The sequence below is a fragment of the Mycteria americana genome, chromosome 1 (genome assembly GCF_035582795.1).
Source record: "Mycteria americana isolate JAX WOST 10 ecotype Jacksonville Zoo and Gardens chromosome 1, USCA_MyAme_1.0, whole genome shotgun sequence".
Classification (NCBI taxonomy): domain Eukaryota; kingdom Metazoa; phylum Chordata; class Aves; order Ciconiiformes; family Ciconiidae; genus Mycteria; species Mycteria americana.
The window spans coordinates 193,083,338-193,102,435 of NC_134365.1; the positions used below are offsets into that span (position 1 = coordinate 193,083,338).

The 19,098-nt window shown below is 44.1% G+C and overlaps 1 protein-coding gene across 5 annotated transcripts; it reads right to left on the reverse strand.

Moving 5' to 3' along the window:
- Positions 1-2,563: 2,563 nt before the first annotated feature.
- SLC25A15 (solute carrier family 25 member 15) lies at positions 2,564-18,975 on the reverse strand. 5 transcript variants are annotated; one of them, XM_075490257.1, is made up of 8 exons: positions 18,607-18,975; positions 17,776-17,886; positions 15,835-15,962; positions 11,738-11,996; positions 7,546-7,683; positions 7,051-7,220; positions 5,867-6,025; positions 2,564-4,946 (listed from the first exon to the last, which is right to left on the reverse strand). In XM_075490257.1, the coding sequence occupies exons 3-8, from the start codon at positions 15,887-15,889 to the stop codon at positions 4,822-4,824; spliced, it is 906 nt and encodes a 301-aa protein (XP_075346372.1). In that variant the 5' UTR covers positions 15,890-15,962; positions 17,776-17,886; positions 18,607-18,975; the 3' UTR covers positions 2,564-4,821. The 5 variants fall into 5 exon arrangements, with proteins under 5 accessions (XP_075346372.1, XP_075346380.1, XP_075346367.1 ...); XM_075490265.1 differs by having other exon boundaries at positions 15,835-15,959; positions 17,772-17,886; XM_075490252.1 differs by lacking the exon at positions 17,776-17,886 and having other exon boundaries at positions 18,607-18,974.
- Positions 18,976-19,098: the final 123 nt, after the last annotated feature.

Genomic DNA, 19,098 nt, shown 5'->3' on the forward strand with positions numbered 1-19,098 from the left:
TTAATCTAAGATGACTGTCTGTCTTTAAGCAAGAGCATTAATGTGATGGTGGGTGGAGACCAGCAGTCTGCAGGAGACTGCTGGAAAAATCTGACACATCTTCCCTCGGCATCAGGGTTTTCCACAGGTCAGTAGAATATAGGAATTTGGAGGTAGAATAGTAATGTAGCACAGGCAGACTAAGACTTTTTGAGTAGAAGTCTTGGTGTTGAACCACTGTTCATCAGAAATCCATGATGTAGGGTTTTAAGCAACACCTGGCCTGGGAGCTGACTGTGGGGGTTGAAGACTGCACAGGTGCTTCTGTGCCACTGCACCTTCCCACAAAGGGCTGAGATGGCACACCAGCTCATGAGCATGCCAGCTGCCTGGGATCAGTTAGCCAGGCTTGCCTTAATACCTGTATGTGATGGGTTTGATCTGTGCACTTGCTCTTTTGAGCTAATACTGTAAATGCTCACTGACCCCTCTTGAGCTAGGCTAAGACCTGTAATGCACAGACAATGCTTATTCTACTTCCAGCTGTTCTCAGCAGTGCAGCTCTTCTGTGAAAACTGTTCAAGCCTTCCTTGATGTGAAGCATGTTGAGGCTAGCTTTTTGGTTCTGTTGCTTCTTTAGTCTTTTTATTCTTAGGAACCAAGAGCAGAAGGGGATTGACATTGCCTACTCCATTAGCTAGTTATTAGCTATGGAAAGCTGAGAGATTGCATACCTTCCAGGTACGTACTTGAGGGTAGTGGCATACTATGACATACATGCATGGACTCAAGTTTTGCTATTGCTGTGTAATTACTTGGTATTTAAGAACTGGGCTGTTGGAAACTCCCACAGAGTTGGAAGCTGCTTCTGTCAGCACTGTACTTCAAGTGTGGCAGTTGAAACCTGTCTTCAATGACAGAAAGTGTTCCACCAATTGTTTGCAGTTCTAGGTGCAGGATAGTGAGCCTGGGTCATTTAGATATTGTGAGTGGAAGTAGCTGGAGGTCATGTAGTCCAAACTGCTGTGCAAAACAGGCCCAGCTAGAGCAGGCTCACACAGCTTAGCTCAGATCTATAGATCTCCAAGGACAGGGATTTCACACAAGCCTTTATCTTATAACTACTTTTCACTTCTTCCTTCCTGGTTGGAATTTCCCATGTTCCAAGTTGTGGCTGTTGACTCTTGTCCTGCCCCTGTATGTGTCTCAAGAGCTTGGTTCTATCCCTTCCCATGAATGAAGTAACTGCAGACAGCAGTAACATCTCCTCAGCTTTCTGTTATGGGTGAACAAACCCAGTTCTCTCCTCTGTCCATCCTGCTTGCCCTCTGCTTGACTTGTTCCAGTATGTCACTGCCTTTCTTGTACTGGTGAATATGAAATGGGATGTGCTATTCCTGATCTGCTCTGACAGATGTGGGAGGTATGAGCAGAGGGTCAGAACAGTCTGATTTGCTGGCTCCAGAGGCTGCTATTGCAGCCTAGCCTTTGCAAGGGTGTGCTGGCTCATGTTCAACTTCTGCAATGTTGTTCCCCAAACTGTAGTGTTGCTTCAGAGGCTGCATGTGTTATTGCACATAAACTTAGTAAGCTGCCCCTCAAGGTTAAGGGGTGCTGGCAATGTTAATGCCATCCCTGCATCTCTGGCTTGAGAAAGGAAGTACCACCCCCTTGCACAGGAGCGAGACCACAGCTGCATCACTAGAGGGCGATGGAACAGGAAGGTAGTTAAAGCCTCTGGCTGCACTGAATGTACTAGCAGCTGGCATGGGATGCCATTTTATTGTGGCTAGAAGTGGCTGCTGACTAAGTTCCTTTTGGCTTAGCTCTGGCAATTGGATATCGCTGTCCTAGGATGCCCTTTCTAATTGCTTGCAGGGCAAAGAAGGTGAACCTTCTTCCTGCCTATGAAGTAAGCTAATCTCCTCATGTAGGAGCAGCAAAGGCTGTAACAGCAAGAGGCAGATTTTTCGAGGTGAAGCATGCAGTTAATAAAAATGACTGTATAAGCAGGAATGAGTAACAAAATAGCTGTATGAGGGAGATACTGCATCTCTCTTCAGAGGTCAAAGCACCAGTGCTCAGAAGATGGTAATAGTTCCTAAGCTCTCTGCAGCAGTGACCTTCTCTGGCTTCAGGCTAGGGGACATTCAGGCTAGGGGACACTCAGGCTAGGGGACACTCACCCCTTACACGTGTGGAATTTAGGTGACCTGTGCTGGACTCCTGGCATTCTTCTGGCAGGAAACTTACCCTTATAGTGTGTATCATGGTAATCAATGATCTAGAAACTTGGAACTTGTTGAGCCCTAATATTAAACTGACTTTGGTATGAACAAAGCACCAGGCTGAAGGCTAAGCTATGGGCTTTATTTTCCATAGTAGATTATGTAAAACCTGCAGTTGTTTCACAGCACCTTGTTATAGCTGGCACTTTCCCTTCAGTTTTGAGGGCTTTATACATTCATTAATTGCAAAAAGCCTTCTCCTTTAATTCTGGAGGGGTGGTGACACCAACTTCAATGTCTTTGCTCCTCAGCTAGACCAGCTTGGTAAGTGTTGTGGCATAAACAATAGTCAGGCACTCAGTTAATCAAATCAAACTTTATTCCTGTGAATTCCTATATCAACATATAAAGTTCTGAGCTGAACCACTGATACATGTGTACAGCTTAAGCAGCTGTGAATGGAAAAATTACTGCTTACATAAACTTCAAAAGGTAAACTCTCAAAATGCATGTCTATTTCAGCCACCAGCTTTTTGCTGTAGGTTCAGTTCTAAATATCCTGCTTCTCTTGAAGCTTCAACTTTAGTATTAAAAACTGCAACCATCAGCTTTAAAAAATGAAAGCAAAGACAAATCTAAGAAATAGATTGAAGTATTCCACTGATGTGGAGTCAGTCCTCACCTTTTCATAACTATTAGAAACATATACAAGTGCACTATTTCTCTTCTCTACCCAAGAGAAAAGAAGGGGAAGTCTAACAACTCTTAAAGCCTCACCCTTGTACCTGAATTATTTAAATGTTTGGCATAGATTCCTTTCAAAGTACTAATGATGCACAGTATTACTACCTGTAGTGTACTGGTCAATCAAGGTAAATGGTGCAACAGACACTGAAGATTCTTCAGCTGTGATCTGCTTGTAACTGCTTTTTCTCATGGGTGTATGAAAGGGAGATGAACAGTTCCTGCTGTATGTCAAGGCTAGGGGAAGCAAGAAGAGTCTGTGGAACTGCAGCAACCACCTTTCATCAAAGAGGCTGTAACAGTGCAGGGGAGTAGCCAGTTTAAGTGCACACTGGCTACACTGCAAGAGGCAACAGGTATTGAGATGCTTTCATCTATGCCTAAAGCTTTCTCCTGTTTCTGGGGTCTGAAATGGAAGCTGCAACATGCAAAACTGAGCTGTTACAGCTGTGACTGTTGTCAGTCACTCACAAGTTGTGGTTGCTGTGACAAGTTGCTAATTGCTATGTAACTCTGATGATTGTGGTGGGTAAAAGAGCTCTGCTAACCCCAAAGGGCAGCTTGTCTGTGCCTTCCACAAGGGTGGGTTGTCACTTACACCATGCAGACAATATCCCTCTGTACAACTCCAGGCCTGAGTCATGAATTGCGTTGCTCTGCTTTGCCTTCTCCCAGGATAGGCAGTAGCTGCTTCTTACAAGGCAGAGCATGCTTGTATAAAGAACATCCTACTGCAAGAATAAAAGTGGCATCTAGAAATAGGTATTATTGCATCATTTTGGATAATACTGACTAACTGCATGTTTAATCAAGTAACATGACCAAGCAGGCATGCCTTCCAGGCCTGAAGGTGATATGAACTATTCAGTCATATGAGCTTTTTCCACTCAGCTGAAGCAAGACAGCACGTGGCAGGACTCTAGCCCAAGTAAGTGTGTGCTACACCGTGGAGACCCTGGTGTCAGTTGCCTTGAAGAACTCAGTTTTGGCTTTCTGCTTCTCTTCAGCTGCTTCTCCTTCAAGCACATGGACTAATTCATGTCAAGGTGACCCAAATGGGAGCCTGCACAAAGTTACAATTCTGTGCTCTGAGCCAGCAGCTATTTCCAGCAGTCTCCCTTACATTAAGTGTTTAATTCAGTGGTGTTTAGTATACTCCAGCACTTCTTGGAAGGATTTAGAAGAGTAAAATGCTGCCACCCCCTTGTTACAAATGCTGCATAGACTCCTTAAACCTAGTAACTATATGTTTTTATCTCAAATGCAGGCATATCTCAGCTCTAAGTCATACAAGGTAGGGGGTGAACTGGGCTGAACTTCTATAAGCCCATTCACTGGGACAGAGTACACAAGTCAGACACCCATTGCCATGAACTTGGAAAGTCAGAAGGGAGCTGGAGAACACAGGTCTAGCTGAGGGATGTGCATAAGTCATACTCAGCACAATTAGACAGGACTGGTTACTTGCTAGCAACAACTGGGCAAGTTTACCATCACAGAACAGATTTTAAAACAGTGCTTTGCCTTAAATAAATTACAGCTTACTGCTGCATGTTACATTACACCCAACAGGTCAACATCACTCTCTTTAGCACCATTACAGGTCAGGAAAATACACTTATGACATGTAATGTACCTAGTGCAGAATCTGCAAGATGGAGATAGTTCTGCTGGTCCATTTCAAGCAGCATGTACACATCTCTATAAAATCATCTGAATTTAAAAGAGTACAAATCCTAAACTGAAGTTGAGTTCCTAAAATTAGGTCACTGATTTGGCCCTGCTCAGACAATGATGTGATCTACAGGTTTTTGATCCTTTATTTAAGTGATCCTTAAACAACCTTTTGTTCTCCATCTGCTAGAAGGTATCAGTAACAATCTATTTGTTTCATCATAAGTTTCCGGCTGTACTCATAGGCAAGGAACAGTGCCCCATTGGCCAGGAATGCTCGGATCATAGTTGGCTTTAGTCCAGAATACAAGGCAAGTACACCTGGAAATGAAATCAGAGCCAGTTAGGCATTTTAATAAATTGCTATCTGCATCAACCACCATGCTTTTACCTTCGAAGGATACTGAAGTAATGCTTCTGCTTAGAGGGGCATGCACACACAGAGAGCTGAACTCACTGGTGTAGCTACTAACCACAGTGTTACTGGATATTGATACAGAATGAGTATCTAGAGTTGTAACATGAGTTTAGCCATTTAAGTGCTTATGTTAGAAGCTTATCTCAGGTATGACAGTCTTCAGAAGGCTACCTTGATCACCCAAGGATACAGTTCACAGCAGCTCCATCACAGCTGGCAAGGGGACAGGAAGAACAGCAGGACTATGTTGGAGCTGTGCCCCAAGACAGACTCCTGCTCTGATGAGTATCTTCCCTAGTAACAGGGCCAGGATTCATATCTGCTGCCATGTACATTCTTACACCATCTTCTGAAGTGCCTGGTGGAGGCCTTTTCCAGAGATGAGACACTGAGGTAGATGCCCCAAATTGCCAGGCTAGATAGGACTGATTTATCAAACAGCCCCCAGTCAGCCATATATTAACTTCTAGAGGTGAAGAAAAATTCTGTACTGAACTTAACCAGTTCCTTCAATTTTCATGTATAGGTTTGGTCATGGGTAATGGAGCTCATTCCTTTATCTGCTTTTAATGCATACTGAGCTTTTGTTTGCTTTAAGTGAATTGTCTCCTGAATCAAGAGGCATGGCAGATGCAGTAGGTCTCAAATTCTAGATTCCAAGCTTTCCAGACTACATGGAACATCAATGTTTCTGTTAGAAAGAGTTATTGTCTGTCTCTAACACATTATCAGTGGACTAGATTTCTTAAGCAATTTTTGGTATTGAAGGGTATAGATTTCAACCTGCTGCCCCACAGATTCAGTTGATATGCTGCATACTCACCTTCAGTTCTCACAACAGTTACAAATGTTCCCATAAAGCCTGCCTGTTTTCCAGCCATTGAAAGAACCTGAATTCTAGATTTGACACAGTCCACAGGATACACAGCAATCCACAGACAGCTGCCTCCAAACCCTCCACTTAGTAGCAAAGGAATGGGACCTAAAAGTTAAGAAATAATCTTTTATACACACCACAAAATATTCACCAACATAAATAGCACATTATTTCATCTACAGAAGTCAAAGAGAACACAGAGGAACCTGCTTATGACAAAAAAGCAGTTTCTGCTCCCCCACAAAGCTTTAAGTTAATTTTAAGCCACTGGTAAGTTGCAAGTCTAGCCAGAAGCTCAAAGGTTATAAGGAGTGCCTCTTAGATTATTGGCCATGCTAAAAAAACATAACTTGGAATTCTGTTTTGACTTTATTAACTAAATTAACTCCACTCCTTTCACACTTGTAATCACTTTCCCATGCTAATTATGAAATGGTTCAGTAACATCACATGGTGTCACTAATCATCTATAGAAATTTATTTGGTACAGTGAAGTTACTTTGTGATCAGTCATTTTTCATGATGCAACCTCAATTTGTGTTTCAGACCAGATGTTTATAAACATTTTACAAGAACAAAGACCAGAATGCATGCAGCTGAAATCCTAAATCCCAGCAAGACAAAGTATAATTGTGCAGTCTTTCAAGAGGGGACAAGCAATCTTTATTCTGGCATCTCCTCATTTTTTTCATGTCTTATTTTCAATCTCAGTGTTCTCTTACTATCATTGTAATGACAACTAATGGTCAGCATACACTTGAACATACACTTGAACATACGGTTCAAGAGAATACAGCTAAAGACGTCAAAATCACTCTAAACAGCCGCTGAAATGAAATAGTTCAGAGTTGCATTATACTGTAGAGTCAGATACTTAAGTAGTTTTGTAATATTATTGTTAGCTCACTGTATTTATTCTCCATCTACAATGCATCCTGCTCCATTGGAAAGTGGTCACTTCAATGATTCATTACTATATATACACAAAATGCAGACCGCCATATTCTGTATGTCCAGTTTCCTTTGTTTTACATGTATTTTACAACAGCTGTGCATTATTAGCATATCTCCATCCCTTACGTCCCCCACAACAGCATGCTAGAATCCACCTGGAAAAAGGGGCACCGTACCTAATTCATCTTTTGATCTCCCAGAGGCAAAGAACGTCCGGCTCAGTTCATATCCTCCAAAGAAGAAGAAATAGCCTGGGACTTCCCGCAGCAAAGTGCTTGACAGGCCACGGTAAAATCCAAGGGGACCATCCTTTTGAATGACACCCTTCACTACTGACCAAACTGTACTGATAGAGAGGTTGATCCAGTTAGTGATGCTTAATAGTCAGATAAGAACGTTACAGAACAATAAGCAATTGCAGCTACAATCAAGGGTTAGATCCATTGTGTAGACAACAGGACTCAAGTAAGACTTAGAACAAGATCCTGCCAGGAGCCCTTCACCAGCACCCAGCTTTACTAGTGCCTGGAAGATCAGGCTGCGACCCTCCCAGCCACAACTTGTCTCTGGTTAACAGTGCACTACAAGTGTGACACTAAGCTCATACAGAATTAAAAATAACAAATACACATGAAAGGGTTTCAGAGATACTGGGCAGGGTGTATACTTACTTGTGTCCCTGGATTATCTTTCCTGACAACTGCATTTCATGCATGGCCTGCAGCCGGCACTTCACCAGCTCTGTGGGACAGAGGACAAGGGTGGCAAAGGCAGAGGCGAAGGAGCCTGCAGCAGCGTTCTGCAGATCACTGCAAGAGAGAAACTGCAGAAGGTATTTGGGCACTGACCTCCAGTGCAGTGGAGCCACTGCACTAGCAATCAGCTTCCTGAACCTGTACTCTAAATATCATCAAGAAAAACTGACACACAGTCTTGGGGGAAAGAGCCTCAAAGGAAAAGGGCAGTTACTTGAACTAGGGAGATGAAAAACCTAGCTCATCCCATCTTCATATACAACTCAAATACATCCTTTTGACACCTGAGAAGATATATTGCGACCTTTACCCTTCTTGCTATACTTTAGTGTTTGCAGCAGAAAAACACTATCAAATCTTCCTCTTCCTGGCTTTTATAAAAATTTCTGTAGACTTGTTCTACTGGGCAACTTTTGGATACTAGTTACTTCCTCAAAGAGAACAGGAGCAATAATCACCTCATATAGATGTCAGTGTTCTCAAAATCACCTTACCAGTATTAATACAGGTTTTCAGTGGAAGATGCTAGAAATCTGAAACCAAGGCACAATGGACCGCTGTAATCTTTCTACGGATGTGCTGCCATGAATGCAACCGTGGGAATCTGAGATAGCGCAGAACAAACATAAACCACACCACTGAACAGGACATCACTGTAACCTGCATTGATTCACAGGGCTTTACTTTGCGGTGGTATTACACATACCGCAAAGCCTGGGCTGCTAAACTGCCAGGACCCAAAAGGCTGGTACCCCAGGATTGTACTGCTTTATGATACACTTTAAACAGGCTCCTACAGTCACTGGTGTGTTGGACAGGAACGGCACAATAGCACGGAACGAGTGGAGTTTCTCTCTTCTTTCAGAGCCTGGGTAGTCAGCACAGCGGAGACCGACCTCACCACTGCACAGAAATTCTTTCCATACAAGGGAGATGTTTGCCCTGTGCCCAGCAGTTTTATACACCTGTAGTATCAGAGATTAAAGCTACAACTCTTCACCTTACAGAAGCATCATGGAACTAAAGTTGTGACATGAAGCAAAGTTTGTGACATATTCAGATATGGCAGTGACAAGAACTGTCAAAGAGGAAGAAATCACTAACTGGCTGCAGAGCAGCAACTGAGTAATATGCAGTAAATAAATGGCAACATTGATTGCACAGCCCTCTCGCAGCACACAAACCTTGGCTTACCAGGGATCTGAGATGCAACCCAATAAAGCTCAAGACAGAGCAAGGCAGAGTTAAAAATACAGTATGTGTCTGAGCCCTGCAGTCATTAAGCTATGAGCTAGAGCAAGGCAATAAGGTTATACATTAGGATAAGAAAATATAGAAGAAGTGCCTTAAAACTATGCACTGAAGGGTGCACAGGATCCTTTCTCCTTCAGGGGAGAAAAACACCAGATGCTATCAGACTTGAAAAGAATTCTGAAACGTACATAAAGGACTAGATTTAACCATAATTCAGATCTTTTCTACTTTTGTCTGTTGATGTTTAATTCTACATACAAAAATTCAACTACACCCACTGTTTAGGCTTTGGTCTTTACTATGCAGAAGTGATAAGCCTTGAATCCCGTTCAAGTTCCCTCTCAACTCAAAATGCCTAATTTGGTATTTTTTCCTGGGTCGGAGAGTTTTGATCATACAGCACAGGAGCAAGAATCCTCTGCTCTTACACTGCTGCTTCTTCTATAAAAGGCAGTTATCTTGTTTTGCAAAGAAAATAACCTGCTGAAGATGACTAGTCACGTACTGCCAAAGTCAAACTGAGGTGAACAAGGATAATAGTTCTCTCAGTTTAGACTTTGGCACAGAACAAAATCAGTTTGGTTGGACTAAATGGACATTTAAAGACAAATGGAATTTAGCACTTGTCTTTCCATTTGGTTGTCTCAGTTTAGACTTTAGCATGGAATGAAATCAGTTTGGTGGGCCTAAATGGATGTTAAAAGATAAATGGAATTTAGCATTTCTCTCTCCATTTGTTTTCTTTTTGACTCGTGCATCAGTGGCATGTATTCCTTTAACTGGAAGAAGTGTTGTTTTGTAACTGTCCTTGTAACTGTTTTGCAAGGCTTCACACACTGACCAGGGTATCCCTAAACACTGCCAGGCTAGGCAAATTTATTCCCAAGCCATTTAAAGGTATTACTGAAAAGGTAACTTAGAGAAAAACCAAACTACTATAGCTGGTTTTGAGAAATCTCAAACACTATAAAATAATGAAAAAGTGACAAGCAATTGCTTAGATATGGGTAAGAAAAATGGTCAGGTTCACCTCAGTTTGCGACTTTATGCATTTTCGTCTTCAGGCTAAGGCAGTATGACAGTTTTGAAACAGCAGAGGCAATTAAGGTAATTACAGTTCTTTACTTGTCACGTCTGGAGGATAGCTATCTCATCAGGGTTTCTTCCCTCCCCTACAGCACACTACACAGGCTTCTCGACTCTTCCACAATGAGAATAGGTGGAGACGTCCTGGACAGACCACCTGTACTCAGGGCACCACCGCAGACCATGTCAATACAATTCTCTCATACATGCACCTCAGAAGATGTTCCCACAATGATCCAAATGAAGAGACCAAGGGAGCAGCACCCAGGGAGAAATCTTTTAAGTAAACTTAAATCCTTTAGTGTTTTGTCCTAGTACAGCCATGCAGTCACACTATTTGCTCTTCAATCAACAATGAATTAAACAGCCATCCTAGATCTGAAAAGTACCAGTACCTGACCAAGGAAAGAAAGGTAAGATGTCAGAGGCACTTGCTATTGCTACATAGTCAAATTACATTCCCATTCTGTATCCTACTCCAAAGATGTGGAGTAGTACACCTATGTATACTGCTTGAAAGTTTCCTGCGCTACCTCCCCTACATACACCCTAAACATGCTGTCCCAGTCACTTGAAGAGATGATCCCAGGACCCCTGCAAGTCTGTGGTCTGCCTCCCAGGAGGATCACAAAAGATGGTCAAGAAGGGAAGCGTGCTGTTGGTAGGCCTACCTCCTACATTTTAGTGGGTAGAAAAAGATAAGGGGTCTGTAAGCTGAGCAAGCAGAAAATCCTGATCTAAGAAAGCAATAAAAGAGGTGGAAACAATTCTGTCTCAGCTGAGAGGTCTCAACTGCCAGAAAACAGTGAAAGAGAATGCAAGTAGAGAGCAATTAATCAAAGTTTCTTCATTACTTCATATTCCCTCATAGCAGGCCTCAGTCTTAAGATACAGCACATGTTAACATGTGACAGCAGAACACCTCACATAATGCCACGGGGCACGGAGTAATGGACAGAGGTCTACAAAGCCCCAGGTGGCATAGAGACACAGTAGCTAAGGACCAACTGCCTCTTCCAGTTACAGAATTAATGATTATCCCCTGCAGAATTCCCTGCCAAAGTGTACTGCAGATGCAAGGAACTTACAAGAATTTGAGGGGAGACTGCACAAGTGCTTCAAAAGAGATCCAAAGTCACTGACTGGATCACACCAGGTTCAAGAAATCCTCTAAGAATGCAGCCTGGCAGAGGACTCTGAGTAAATATTAAACACTCTCTCTTCTCTCTCATTCCTTAGGCAACCACTTACTACCAGTACGGTAGACAACGCTACCAGTATGGTAGACAACACCCTGCGCAAAACTAGACCCTCAGTCTAACCACCATTACATTCAAGCTTTTGAAGCTTAAATAAATTTAAAAGCAAGGCAATATTAGAAAAGTGTCCTTTCCCCTTAAATAGGCCTCCCTGTAAGAGGAACCATTACTTCCCCTGCAAAATCAGAACAACCTAGAGATCAAGGGAATACCAACTTTCAGGTGTTGCAATGCTCACTCCCTTTGGTAAGATGTTCCAGGTCTTGAATATTCCAGTTAAGTTGTGATTATCTAAACCAGCCAGCTGCAGTGACAAGTAGATGGCTCTGTTGTAGTTAGACACCATATCCTAGCACAAACGTCTATATTCCAAAATTTACTACACTGCATACTGGCAGAGAGGGGCCTGGGACATCAGTTGCACCATGACAATACAGTATTTGCAAGTAGCAGTTGCATGACTTCTTATTTATTTATTTTAAAATACAAAACAAATTTCTATTACTAACCTGAGCTTTGTTTTCCTGTCTACGCCAACAATTCTTCTCACAATTTGTTGGCAAAATCCATAGCACATGAACAGAACGGAGTTCTCCGCGATGTTGGCTACAAGCGCTGGTGTGGTTCCCTTGTAGAAGCCTCGAAACCCCACTTGCTTATAGGTTTTCACAAAACAGTCAACAATTCCTTTGTACATGTCAGGGAATGTCTGCATCTTCACCTTTGCGGTGTCAAAGGGCTGGCCAGTCACCACACACGCTGTCCCACCTAAGCAAGCAGTGGAAGTTAAAAGGGTGGCTGAAGGTTATCACAACTGAAACACCTATACACAAACAGCACTATTAGGAAAATCACGTAGAAAGCAAAGATGAAAGAATTCTCCACAGGAAGACAACTGAGCTGATTTTAGCAAAATGGCATCAATTGTCAGTGGTGAATTTAGTTACCTGAAGAAAAAAAATCATGCATAAAAGCAGTAGCAGCTTCATGCTCATTAAACATTTCTTCACCTTACTAAAAGCAAGCATCTAAATGAATCAGTTCACGTACATAAACAGGTACTGAATTAGAGGTATTGTTCTGCAATCAAGTCACTTGTGTTAATGAGTTAAGCAACGTTTTCCCTTGCTCATTAATGCAATGCTTCAGAAGCCATCTAATTTTACATTCCAACAATAACAAAAAACTGAAAGATTTGTAATCAAGTGAGACAAAGATTCCCCAAGGACAAGAGGAATACTGCTGAGAGAGTGCTAAAACTGATGATGCATTATAAATTGATAACAAAAGTCTCAAGCTCTTTACTTCAAAACTCCAGATGATTCTTATTTACATTTACTCCCACATACTGGAAGAAAGCGTCCAGGATGAGCTGAAAAAGGGCAAAAGGGCAAAGTTTCTCAATGTGTTATCTTTTCCAAACTGAACTGCAAGGTCAATACCCTGAAAATCTGTGAGATTTCCATCAATGTCATCAATAACCACTTTGCTTGCCCACAGCGCAGTGTTCTTCCACAAGATCTAACTCAATTCAGTAGTCTGCAGAAAGAGCAAATGTCACACTTTTTCAGTAAGAAATACCAGCGTACACGACAGCAAACTATTAGGAGACAATACCTAACAGGAAGCATATGATAGGTATACCTTATATAAACTTTATGGTTTTGCTTTTTTAGCAAGAGAGAAGAATCGCCCTAAAACAGAAGCTGATATTTAACCAAAGCACAGTTGACATGCATATACCTTAAAAAGGGCAAGTTAACAAGATGTTTTCAGCTATGAAACTGAAATAATTATCTGTAAATGCAGATAATGTAAAGAAACTGAAATAGAAACAAATGTGTCAATCCAATTAAGATTACTTATTTTTCTTCTAAGTGGGGAGTAGAAGAGTAAGCAAGTGTTTGTTTAACCAGGGTGATTTTCAACTGTCTTTACTCTTTGCAAACACATTTGTGTTACATTGTTGTTGCTCCTCTGCAAAGAGGTACTTTAGGTCTTCAAGAGGAACTCAAGATCCTGGCTCCCATAAAACCTCATCCTCCACCAGCTGGATCATTAAAAGCTTCAGAGCAAATCATGCAAGGAAGCATGAAGAGCTTCTTGCTCTGGGAGGGATAACCAAGGAGAGAAGTAGCTGGCTCAGACCAGTAACATCCATGTAAGCCTCAGCTGAAAAGCAGAGCTGGAAAGGCTCAGCCAATGCTACTTGCAGGCAAGTCAGGTAGATATTAATCTACAGGACAAATGCTAGGTTCCTGTGTAAAGGCAGACCTAAAACATCCACATGTAGTAAAATAATGGCTGTTGGAAGAAGCCCAGGAAAACCAGGAATGGTGTTGGGAATGCAAAGCTGAAAAATTGGGAGCTGACTGTGAATGGGTGTTCCAAAGAGACAAAGGGGTCTCCCTACACTATCATTGGAGGTGGCACAAGAAGCCCAGTAAAGTACAGCAATGAACTTTGTAAGCCTCAAGGTAAAGACCAAGCATCCCAGTTAATATCTAAAATATTAAAGAAAAAAATAATTCTTCCAGCCAGACGTAAAGAGTCTAAAAAAACAACAACAACAAAACCAGAACAAACCAGCAAAACAAAAGTCAACCCTGCTTGAACATTTAGACAAATGTGGTCCTAATAATAACATGGGAACAGTGGGGAAGAGAGTCCTACTGAATCAAAGACATGATTAGCAGTTGCTCAGATCCTAGGCAAAGGACTATGACCCACAGGCAGCTAAATGACTTATTTACCCTCGTTCAGAATTTACTTGCCCCAATATATCATTACTTATCAGCTAGTCAAGACTGTATCTGGAGAGGAAGGTAAAACCAGGTTATGCATTTGCTGGAGGAACTAGCTGTTTGCCTAGTTAATACACTTTCTAAAGGGTGCAGAAATATATGTAACACAGAAACGAGCACTACCAATGAACATAGGCAATACAAAGCAAGGATGTGGAAAGTATGGAAAATAAATACTAGAGAAACAGTAAAACTATCTGTTACAACAGAAGTAGCAAAGAACAAGAACAATAATTTAGGATTACTGAAGTCACGTTGAAAAAAGTCTGAATTCCTTCATCTTATCTGAAGGAAGGAGAACTATACGAGAGAAGAAAACAGCATGATTAATTCTAAGATCATCTAAGCTTTACTGCCAAAAAACAGGCAAAGCTCAAGTGCATGCCCTGTTAGCCTGAATGTGGGCATGGAACACTATCACCAAGCAATGGATTTCTAAGCCAATGCAAGTTTCCAGCTCTTGTAGTAGCCAAGGTGAGACACACCAGGCTTCAACTCAGAAAGATGACTTCCTAAGCCAGAGTGTTCCACTGTCCTGGATGTTAACAGCAGCATTCCTGAGCTGAAGTACCAGGAAGGAAAGCAATCACACCTCCCATTTAAGCACCTGGGAACACGCGTAAAACCATCAAGAACTGCACAGATATTAAGTTGCCACTTTGGGAAATAGAGCAGATAACAGCTATTCTTTACTGAGGACCCAAAAACCAAGGAGAACGAACAAACTAACAGAAATGTATTTTTTCTAAGGCAATGAAGGAATAATAGCAGAAACACTTCTCTTCCCTTGCAGGGAAAGAGGGTGTTGTGTAGTCAGTAACATATTTTGCAAAGGCTAAGAAAGCAGGTATTCACTGGGCAAAACATGGTGGCAGACGAAATGCTTTATGAAGGTGCCATGTCGGATTCATGTTATCTGTCACCCCTTGCTTTTTTACTGCACTAAGGTTAACTCCACTCTGACAAATGACTACCCTTGAATGCACTTAACACCATTAATACTGTCATATCCACAGCATTAACACCGTCATAAAAGGACTGACTAATAGCTATTGTACGGGAAAGAAAAAACATGGAATTGTTTAAACTGCTTACAACAGTACATTAGACAAATCTTTCCTTCCACCTTTTCTGTATAAACATTGTCAGCTTAGAAATGTCAAAAAGACCCCTTTTCCCTGGTAGCATTGAAAACCGATTCATCCCTCAGCCATAGACATTACCAACATAGTAATGTCAGCGAGGCAATGCAACTGTTTCCACATTTGTGACTGTCACAACTGGTCCAAAACTTTATAGCACAGACTAGACCGAAGTGGAAGTTAGTTAAGTGAATTCATCATCATCAGTCCTACTACTGAGCTTCCCAGCTTTTAAAGATTCACACCGGGATGTTGTCTGATCCAATAACCCTTCAGATAGGCCGTTTCAATTAGAGAGGGTTCCTGTGACAAAAGCAGCACCGCAATCGCTCACACACCGAGTTCATTCCAAAACTCAACTTGTGACTGATTCTTAAACTCATGTAAGCATGAGAACTAACACCAAAACTTAAACCTCCTTCAGGAAAATTATTAGTCTGAAATAGGGGTTACACCTTCACTGTTTGGCAGGGGTTTCACCAGGGAGGAGCGATAGCGATGCAGTTACAACACTGGCTGAGGTCAGCTGCTTCACCTCCATATCCTTAAAATACAGAAGGCAAGGCTTTTTATAGCAACGGGAAACTGCTTTTACATTTGTCAAAGCTATTAAAACTGTCCCTCAGAAGTTTTGTGCAATTAAGTTCTCTCCAGCATTACCTGCAGCTCCTGCTGTGAGGTCAATAGCAGCCTGAATAGCAGAGTTGATCCTCATGCTTCACACTTGTTTATCAGTTCCTTCAGAATGAAGTCTCCCGGTTCCTGGCAGGCGTCGATATACTTGTCTCCTGAGGGAAGAGAAAGGTGAAGCACACACAATTTACAACAATAACTCTGACAGGCAAAAGCATCACACAAATGCTTTCACTTCCACTCTTCCATTTAGCTTGTTCTAAACCATTTAGAGACAGAAAATGCTTGTCCCCAGGACTGAGACGTAGCATATTTATATTTTGACTGACCAGTTTTGTCGCATTAGACAAGTCCTCTGGAGTATAACCACCTAGCTTCAGATCACTTGGGCTTTCCAGCTTCTAGTCTCCCTGGGTCTCTCAAATGAAAGCGAAGAGTACCTCCAGGGAACAGCATTGAGCATTACCTTTCTATTGACTATAGAAGCATAGTCTCCACCAGGTGCCTAGGGCTAGCTGGCAGGAATATTCTCCCCCCCCCATCTCAGCTCCCCACCTATAAAACAAAACAGAGAATTGTTCTTCTCATGGTGAACAGCAGCTAAGAAAACTGTATTCATGATGATACAGGCACATTAGGTATTTCTACGTGGCCCTCAGAAGATATGAGTAGAAAAGGAATGAATATGAACATCTAGAATTGTGTCTGGCTGTCATGTTCCCAGTGCAAGTCCCCATACACCAGCATATTATAAATAAGAATTACACCTCATCTCTCAGGAAGGCAGCTGGAAAGCAGAAATACAAAGGTGACACTTTCAAATAAAGCATTCAGATGAATTAAGTTCTCAAGTTTGCAGCAAGGTAATTTCACTGGGCAAGCAGTTAAAACAAGCTTGCCTATTTGGAGTAAGACCACTGAGCCAAAGAGCTCCCACTGTTTCAGAACCATGTTGCTGAGCTAGACACTTGGCCGGCAGTGCTGCCAAAAAAGTCGCATGAGTCTTAATAAAACCCACACAAACACACACGTGAATCAGCCCTTCAGTGACCGTTAAGCTTGTCTTCAGGCAGAATACCTCAGTAAACAGAACGTTTTTCACTCTTCTACTTACTGTAATGCTTCTTTTGAAGCCTGTTGTCTCCCAAAATATACTTTGGAGTAATATGAATGGGAAACATAATTTCTAGTAGGCTACATTGAAAGAATAATTAAAAACCCCACAGTGTACGAACCACATCCTTTTTACAACTTTTACGTTACAAGCACAGACACTTGCATACAAGCGAGGCTTTAAGAAAGCCTGTCTCTAAACAGATTTATTATTCCTGAAGCTTAAAAAAACCCAGTAGGCCAAATACTGTCACTCAGTAACTTCACGTGTCCAATCTGTTTCACATGTGTTGCAGGAATCTGAATGTAATGGGGTGTAAAAAAATAGTCACTACTCTTGTAATAAATGACACTAATACATGCTATTTCCGAATTGTGGTTACAGATTTGAACCGCTTCACTACTGACAGCATAGTACACTAGGTGTTATTTCAAAACAGAGGCTCCGAGACCAAGTTACACTTCATTATCCTATACACCTCATTAGCGTTCACACAGCACTCTGCAGTTTTGCTTCTCATTTAGAGGAATAAAGAATGACAGGTCAGCGAGACAGCCTCTGAATGAAGGGAATTACTAGAGAGCAACAATTGCCTGCCTTCAGTAAAATGCACACTGCTTGCATCATGCTGAGTGCTTACCAACTTGTGCCAGTCCCCAAAGGGAGCACATGCCAAATCACTCACAGATACCCACTGAAAGCTTGGCAGCAGAAGGAAAAACAGAGATGCCTATAAAAATACAGAAGCTTTAAGAGCCAAGGAAGTTTAATTTCCTGATCCATAAGAGCACATTGCCACTTGCAGAAGATTTAAGACTTAGTCAAAACTACACTGGTATTATGCACATACATACCTTCCCTCCTATTTTTTTCCTATTTGTAACAACAGTAGCAGATTAAAAACTGCTTGTAGATATAGCAAGGCAACAGCTCTGTTACTTCCAAAGCGAATCCAAGCCTCAAACCTGGAAACACAGAAGCATCAGTGCAACAGGTCCCACACAGTCCTCCACCCGCAGCCCCACGTTATTCTCTGCTGATGCGTTCTCCAAACACTACGTAAATACACCCAGGAGGTAGCACTGCTCCTTGCAAGAGCCCGCAAAGGCAGGCCGTAACTCCGCTTCCCAAGGTCACAGCAGGCGGGCGCGGGCAGCAGCGGGGCAGCACGGGGCTCACCGCGGCAGGCTGCCACACGTGCTCACGGCCGGCGCACAGACGGGCTCTGCCGGCCAGGCCGCCAGCTCCAGGGCGGGCAAAGCCCAGGGGCGGCTTTCCTCGGGAGAGGCAGGCTCAGGCTGCAGTCGCGCTAAGCCCTGTTCCCAGAACACCCACCCACTTGGAGCAGGAAAGCCTCGGCCTGCGTTTGGCGGGGCGGCGCGGGGCGATGGCAGAGGCCTGCCGGCGCAGGAGGCCGCCTACCCCCGCACCGGCCCCGGCCCGACGCCTCTCCCGGGCGGCCGCACGCAGCCCGCAGCTTCCCGAGGGGCCGCGCACCGCTGAGCCCCGAGGCCCCGGGGCACACCGAGCCCGCCCGCCAGGCCCACAGGCCGCGGGGCAGCCCGCCTCCCGCCCGGGGACCCCTCCGCTCCGCTTCGCGCCGAGCCACGGCCGGCCCGGCCCGACCCGCTCCGCTCCGCTCCGCTCCGCTCCGCTCCGCCCCCCCGCCCGGCGCCAGCACTCACCGCAGCACGGCGCCCGTCCGGGCGGCCCTGCCGCCCGCCGCCGCAGCCCCTATATAGGCGGCTGAGGGAGGCGGCGCGCCCCTCCCGCGGCCCGGGGCAGACGCGGGCCGGGGAGGCGCTGGGCGGACGGCGGGGCCGGGCCGGGCCGGGCGGCGGCCCGCGGTACCCCCGGCGGCGAGAGGCGGTTCCGGGCGGGCGGACGGGGAAACGCCCAGCGGCCGGCGTGGCTGCGGGCGGGGGGTCGGGGACAGGGCTTTGGGGTCCCCGCACGTCCCAGCCGCAGCCTGCGGCCTGGCAGGGGCCGCGGGCGCCGTGTGCGGCGGCGGGGCGGAGCGGGGCGGCGGAGCCCCTGGCCGAGGCGGCCCCGAGCGCCGTGCCCGGCGCTCGGGCTCGCTGCGTGGCCCGGCCCGCGGGGGGTGTGGACGCGGTGGCGGCTGTGAGGGCAGGCGTGGGGCTGCTGCTGCTCGGGTCGAATAGCACATCATCCTCGTT

Excerpts from the sequence above, each read along its gene's own strand:
- SLC25A15 (XM_075490257.1), bottom strand. The coding sequence starts at position 15,889 with ATGAGGATCAACTCTGCTATTCAGGCTGCTATTGACCTCACAGCAGGA. Across the intron at positions 11,997-15,834 it reads CCTCACAGCAGGAGCTGCAG|GTGGGACAGCGTGTGTGGTG; the intron begins GTAATGCTGGAG and ends CTGCTTGCTTAG. Across the intron at positions 7,684-11,737 it reads GACAGGAAAACAAAGCTCAG|TGATCTGCAGAACGCTGCTG; the intron begins GTTAGTAATAGA and ends TCTCTCTTGCAG.